Below are 7,065 nucleotides of genomic sequence, written 5' to 3' on the forward strand. Positions count from 1 at the left end.
AACTCGTTCACATGGACATCAAAATTTATTATAAATTTACAAAAAAAATATATACATTTTGATATAGAAAAAGTTATAACTTATTTTATACATTAATATAGATTTCATACATTATAATTTGTAATAATGACCAAAAAAAATATGTTGGTAAATACAAAACCATTTTTTAACAAAAAATATTTAATTTTAATATATATTTCAATCTTTAGATTTTTTTGTTTTAGATATCATCTAGTGGCTTAGAATTAAACTTAATCATCTAAAAAAACTAACTAAAGTAAATATTGGTCCCCACAATATAGACAACATTTTAAAATATAAAAAAATGCAACCATCCTCTAGTTTCCCTTAATCAAGCGTGAGGGGTACTGCTGTAAAACCACATAGGATGGAAGAGGACAATGTATCCCTCTAGTGGGAAGTGTCTTATCATGTCAAAAAAGAGAACAATGTGTCTTGAGAAGGTAACGCACTCAAGATTTATTGACAGGCGTTAAAGTATATCCATGAAATTTTTAAATGATTTGTGGGTTTCATTCTAAGTTATGATATATAAATCTTGTGAAGAAGAAATGTATTTTACTAATTTTTAGATATGTTTGTTAACAATTGTTTTGGCTAAAAATGTTAATTGCGCTTTTAACATTAAATCTTCTAGCATTTGAACTATACCTTGATCTGTCTAAAATACTTTTTACTACGTTTTTAATCATTTATAACGGAAAAATTTCGAGATGCAATTTATCAACTCCACAAAAGACTACAGTAACTACAATCTATATGTGGATAGGTGGATTACCCCTCATGAACGATAACATTGTACTATGATGAAAACTTTTATATAAGTTTTATCTTCTTTAATTTGCATTGCGTTTTATTAACCCAAAACCTTTTGGTATAGAAGTATTAAGTAACCATTGGTGAACTATAGAACTAAAGTTTAATTTTTTGTATAGAACTAAAGTATCAAGTAACCATTAGTCAACTATAGAACTAAAGTAACCATTAGCAACCTTAGAGCATGGTTATCAGTAGGATTTCTTAAAAAACTTTTTTTTGTTTTTTTTCTTTTAGTATGAAAATAAATAAATTTAAAAGAGAACCAATTGCGGACTGCCACGTGTCGGTGGGGCCCGCGAACAGTACAAAAAACCCTCCACAAGCGATCCTTATTTCACCATTTATGTGACCGATTATTCTCCTATTTGTGGGGTCTACACCTTTAAAACACACTAAGGACCCCTTTTAAAAGCCCCCATTAATGGTGGTCTTATCGGTTGATCTTGAATTTGGGTATCTCCGACCAAAAAGTATTATTAGTTTATTCTGTTTTTATTTAAAGTTTAATTTTTGTTTTATTTGTTAAAGTTAATCCAATAGATGAAAGACATGTGGGATATGAGCTTCTTGTAGAGTGATTTACATAATAAGTCACTTTATGAGTTTTAATAACACTCTAAGACACTTTCAACTCCTCAGATACTTTCTTTTAACTTTATCTTCATTTACTAACTAAAACAGAACTAAATGGTAACCAGTAGGACCCACTAATTATAGATTAAATGCCCACTTGACACGTTTCTCTCAATCATAAATGCACATTTTTTCTTTTAATTTTTGTTTCTCACTTCTTCATTTATAGAATCTTCCAAAATAGATACACATTTAATCCTTGAATCTTCAGCTATGCTCAAGCTTAATCCGTGAATAAGGAGCGACGTGATGGAGCGACGTGATGGAGCAGTCAGGAGAGCTCCGTTCTCGGCAACCTAAAACTGCGGCTCCACCCTTATAGATCTCTACAACAATCCGTGTCAAATTCAAATTGTCTCCTCCTCACCGAGGTCGCCATAGTCGGGAACAGAGTTGTGGCCGCCGAAATCATCGTCGTTTTGGTCGTAGATGAAAGAGATAGCTTCACAGGAGCAACAATGGTGTACTTTTGATTATTTGCACATCTATCCTTCAACTTTTGTTTATTTTTTTATTTGTCTTAAATTTGTTCACGAATTTGCCTTTAAACTTTTAATTGCAATCCATACCAAAAGAATACTTTGATTTGACAACATTGGTCCCTGCCATTTTGTTTTATTTTGTTTCTGCCATAGATGTCTCTAATTTTCATATAAATCATTTTATTTGGTCTCATATTCCAAATGTGCATATATATATATACGTTTACATGCATCATAAAAATGATTAATAATGATTAATATGAGCAAAATGAAATGATAAATATCTGTAAAATGATAACATATCAACGCTGTATAAATCATTTCTTGTGTACATTGTTTCTAATGATATTTGTATATAGTCATATGTACATGATACTATGTACACAAATTTTCTTTACCCGTATGTACAAAAATTACATGTACATTAGTTAATTTGGCAAGGATTCACATGTACGCATTGTAAAAAAAAAAATCATCAAAACCATATATTGTATTTTTGGTTCAAAACCATAAATTTTATTTTGTAACTTAACCAGAAACTTAATTTTTGCTTCAAAAAATAAAAATATTTATTTTAGCTAAAACTGAAAATACTTAATTTGTTCCCAAAATAAGGATTCGCTAAAGTATTTACACATATTAAAAATACAGTAAATATTTAGAAAATATAACTTTATTGAACAAAGAAAAAATCTATTCAATGATAGACATGATATCTTCGTACCATTTGACAGAATTCAACAATACTATTTAACACGTACAATTATTCTTGAATATCTTTATTTACATGTCATGGTGTACACAAACATTTCGGTGTCCACATGTAGACATGTCAATTGGGCAAGCTATTAATGGGTGGTCCGTGTTCAAATCTATATAGACCCAAATGGACAGACCCATATTGGACCACAATTAAATTTTGTCCAAACGGACGAACCCAAATACATCAATGGTCAAATTTGGGCTTAACCACTTGAACAATGGACGGTCCAATATATTTAAATGTCTAGGGTTTTGCGATTTGGGGGAAACACGATCCTTCTTCGATTCTGGTTCTCCTTCTTCGATTCTTCTCCTCCTTCTTCGATTCTTCGTTGATCCTTCTTCGATTCCTCTCTTCCTTCTTCGATTCTTCTGATTTTTTCATCTTTGAAGGTTTGATTTCGTCATGATTTTTTTCACTTCTTCGACTTTTTATTTGTGATTTCATTGATTTGTGTTGTGGGTTTTCATTATTAGCTACTTATTCAATGGATTTGTGTTTTGTGTTAGATACTCAATTGGATCGGTGAAAGCAAAAAGGGATTGTTGATGTTGAGTCTCGGTCCTCTCGGACGTTGGTGATTCATGCTAAATCTTCTCTTTCTCCTTTGATTATAAAACAGATCGGTGAAAGCTCGTGAATGTTATTTGTTGCTGTTTAGATGATCTTCTCGTGAATGTACTCTTTGATGATCTTTTGGTTTGAAGCTGTTACTGTTGTTCCTGTTGCACCTCCACTTCCCTATTGCATCTGATTGACACAATCAAGGTGAGTCCTCTTGTTGCTTTTTGCAGTTGAATATATTTGAGTCTATGACAACTGACAAGCTGTGAGTCTTCTTATTTGTTATACATTTTAAATTTGCAATATTTGAATGTAAATGTTTCCTTCTTGTAAGTGTGTAAGAGCTTCTCGCAGATCTTACTCTCTCTTCTTTTATGTTTTTTGTCAGTGTTCTTGTGGTGTCTTGTGTACTGCTTTGCTGTATAATTCTGTACATTCGTGTATTAATTTTGTGACAAGCATCTTGTATTGTTATGAGAAATGCTCTGTATTTTATTTTTTCATAGCTTTGATGCCTTCGTTTTTTCATAGCTTTGCTGCCTTCGATTGGTATATATCTGTTTTGGGTTGTGGTGATTTACCTTTATCTTATTTGTCATGAGCTTTGTTTCCTTTAACAATTGAGTAATGCATCCTTAAGTCATTCACTTCTTACGGATACTTTGAACATGTACGATGATAACTGATGTTTTCTCTTTTGTTCTCTTTTGTGTAGATGGAAGCAAATACTTTGAACCTGTACGATGATGACTATTTGAGTGTTGAAGACATGATGGCTGAGAATGAAGATCATCAGGAGATTCAGGATGCACAAGGTGATTATGTAACCAGTCCTGCTAAGACCAGAGGTAACAAACGTAGACACTCGACATGTTGGAAGAATTTTAGTATTGTAGGAGATAGGTTGCCGGATGGAACTCATAATGTTAAGTGCAATCATTGCAATCAACCCTACAACTTAGATCTAAGTAGGAATGGAACTAATACTATGCTGCGACATTCGAAACGGTGTTCGAAGACTCCTGGATGTACACCTGGAAGTAATAAGAAGCTGGATATGATTTCCTTCCGTGAAATGATGACGATTGCAATAGTTGAGCATAATCTGTCGTGCCAGTTTGTTGAGTATAGAAGGGTGAGAGATGCTCTTGCTTATGCGAATTCAAGCATTGAATTCTGGTGTAGGAACGCGGTTGTAACTGATGTGCTTAGGATTTTTTAGAAGGAGAAAGCCAATCTTAGGAAGGTGTTGAGTGAAGTTCCTGGTAGGATCAGCTTCACTACTGATCTTTGGAGAGCAATCACGGTAGAGGGTTACTTGTGTCTGACAGCTCACTATCTTGATGCAAACGGGAAGCTACACGCGAAGATAGTGGAGTTTTGTGCGTTTCCTCCACCTCACACTAGTGCAAGCATTGCTATGAAGTTAATGGAGATACTGAAAGAATGGGGCTTAGAAAAGAAGGCGTTTACAGTAACGGTGGACAACGCTACCGCCAATGATAACATGCAAGTGTTTCTAAAGAGACAGCTTCGCAAAAATCTGGCGTGTAATGGTGAATTTATGCATATAAGATGTGTGGCACACATCTTGAACAGTGGCGGATCTAGAAAATATTTTGAATGGAGGCAAAAAATAATTAATTAATTAATATATTTTTAATAAAATATATATATGTGTATATTTTTTATATTTGATAATGTTATATAAATTTTATATATTTCAAAATAAGAAAAGAAACTAATAAAATGATACACAAAAATATATTAAAGGAAGAGAAATGATGTATCAAGCTACTAAAACTATTTGGTAAAAAATTACTAAATACAAAACTGATTCTGAATTGAAAAGAACCAAAGAACCAATGAATTAAAAAAAACTATAAGAATGCAACGTAAGAAAAGTAATAATAATATGATAGCTGGCCCAAAGAATCAAAAAAATAAATTAAAAACAGTAAAATCGATGAACAAAAAAAACTAAAAGAAAGCAAGGTAAGGAAAAAGAGAATATAATAAGTAACCAAAAAGGGAAATTAGAAAAAACTAATAAAATCGGGTAAAACGTTTTGATGGGAATTTGATCGGTGGTTTAGTGGGTGCATAATGAGGGATGGGACCAATTTTGCCGCTGAAGTTTCACTACTGTTTGTGCAAATAAAAATATTTGTAATTTTTTTCTGGTGGCAACTGCCCCCACCTTGTTCAACGTAGGTCCGCCCCTGATCTTGAACCTTATTGTTCAAGATGGATTATCAGTGATTGGTGAAGCTTTAGAGAAGATTAGGGACAGTGTGAAGTTTGTAAAAAGTTCAGAGACTATGGAAAAGATGTTTGAAACTTGTGTGGAAACTGTTGGGATTCAGAATCAGAATAAGGCTGGTCTTATTTTGGATGTGTCAACGAGGTGGAACTCGACCTTCAACATGTTGTCTAGAGCTATTGAGTTTAAGGATGCATTGCGCAATCTCTCTGAAGTTGAGCCAAGCTACAAGTGTAATCCTTCAGATTTGGAATGGTCAAGAGGAGCACTCATCAAAGAGTTTTTGTTTCCATTTGCTAAGATGACAAAACTGGTTTCAGGCTCCAAATACCCTACAGCGAACCTCTACTTCATGCAGGTGTGGAAAATAGAGAGTTGGCTGAGACATCATGCGACTTCAGAAGATGATACAATATGTGAGATAGTGAAGATCATGAGGGTAAAATTCGATAAATACTGGGATGACTACAGTGATATATTAGCAATTGTTGCGGTCTTGGATCCGAGGTTGAAGTTCAAGTGCTTAGAATATTGCTATACCACTTTAAACCCATCTACAAGCAAAGCTAAAATGGATCACATCCGTAAGAAGATGGAAAAGCTGTTTGGAGTGTATAAGAAGAATACTAAGGCCACTACTACAACCGCTTCAGCAACAACAATGGAGAACAGTCTACCAGTCGGATATGGTGTAAGTTGTCAATCAATAGTCACTTGTTTTGCTCATTGGTTTGCTATTAATCACTTTTTTAATGTTTATATTGCAGGGGTTTTATGCATTCATTACTCAAAATGCAGGAGAAGGGAAATCAGCTTTAGATGTCTACTTGGCTGAACCGCCCATGGATTACTCTGCCTTTTCGAAGCTAGATGACTTAAAATACTGGAAAAACAATAAATCCCGGTTTAAGTAGTTGTCTCGTATGGCGTTTGATGTGCTTTGTATCCCTATTACAACTGTATCTTCAGAGTCTTCTTTTAGTGCTGGAAGTCGGGTCCTTACCAGGTACAGAAGCCGACTACTACCATCCAATGTACAAGCTCTCGTCTGTACAAGAAACTGGATTCGTGGGTTTGAACCGATGAGTAAGTTGTCTTTGCTTGCTTCTGTTATGAGATCTTTGCTTGTTTATGTTATGTGAAATGCCTAGTGTCATGTCCCCGATTCTGGATAGGATCGTCCGGACGGACTGCGGTGCGTGGAAATGCACCAGTATGGTCATATGGCCCAAAGACAAGCGTGTCATAGCCTGGAAGTAAGGTTAAGGGCATCAGGAAGCTAAGGCATAGCTAATCCAAGAAGGAGACAAGCTCAAAGGAGCTGGACAAGCGAGCTGGTAGCTGGACAAGATCCAGGTGAAGCTCGATGAAGTGAGTGATCAGAATGGATCATGGGAAAACTAAGTCTAGGTCTGGAAAATGACCAATGGGCTTAGAAGGATTGAAGAACATAAAGGAAACAGGCTGGACACAATGTATAACAGCTGGGCGATGCAGTAAGCAAGCTCGACCAGCTAGGT

General features: G+C 34.7%; 1 protein-coding gene across 1 annotated transcript; it reads left to right on the forward strand.

Moving 5' to 3' along the window:
- The first annotated feature begins 3,997 nt into the window (after positions 1-3,997).
- On the forward strand, positions 3,998-6,459 carry LOC106292253 (zinc finger BED domain-containing protein DAYSLEEPER-like). Its single transcript, XM_013727857.1, has 4 exons — positions 3,998-4,417; positions 4,505-4,832; positions 5,542-6,236; positions 6,313-6,459. Exons 1-4 carry the CDS (start codon positions 3,998-4,000, stop codon positions 6,457-6,459), a joined length of 1,590 nt encoding a protein of 529 aa, XP_013583311.1.
- Positions 6,460-7,065: the final 606 nt, after the last annotated feature.

Source organism: Brassica oleracea, chromosome C5 (genome assembly GCF_000695525.1).
Source record: "Brassica oleracea var. oleracea cultivar TO1000 chromosome C5, BOL, whole genome shotgun sequence".
NCBI lineage: Eukaryota > Viridiplantae > Streptophyta > Magnoliopsida > Brassicales > Brassicaceae > Brassica > Brassica oleracea.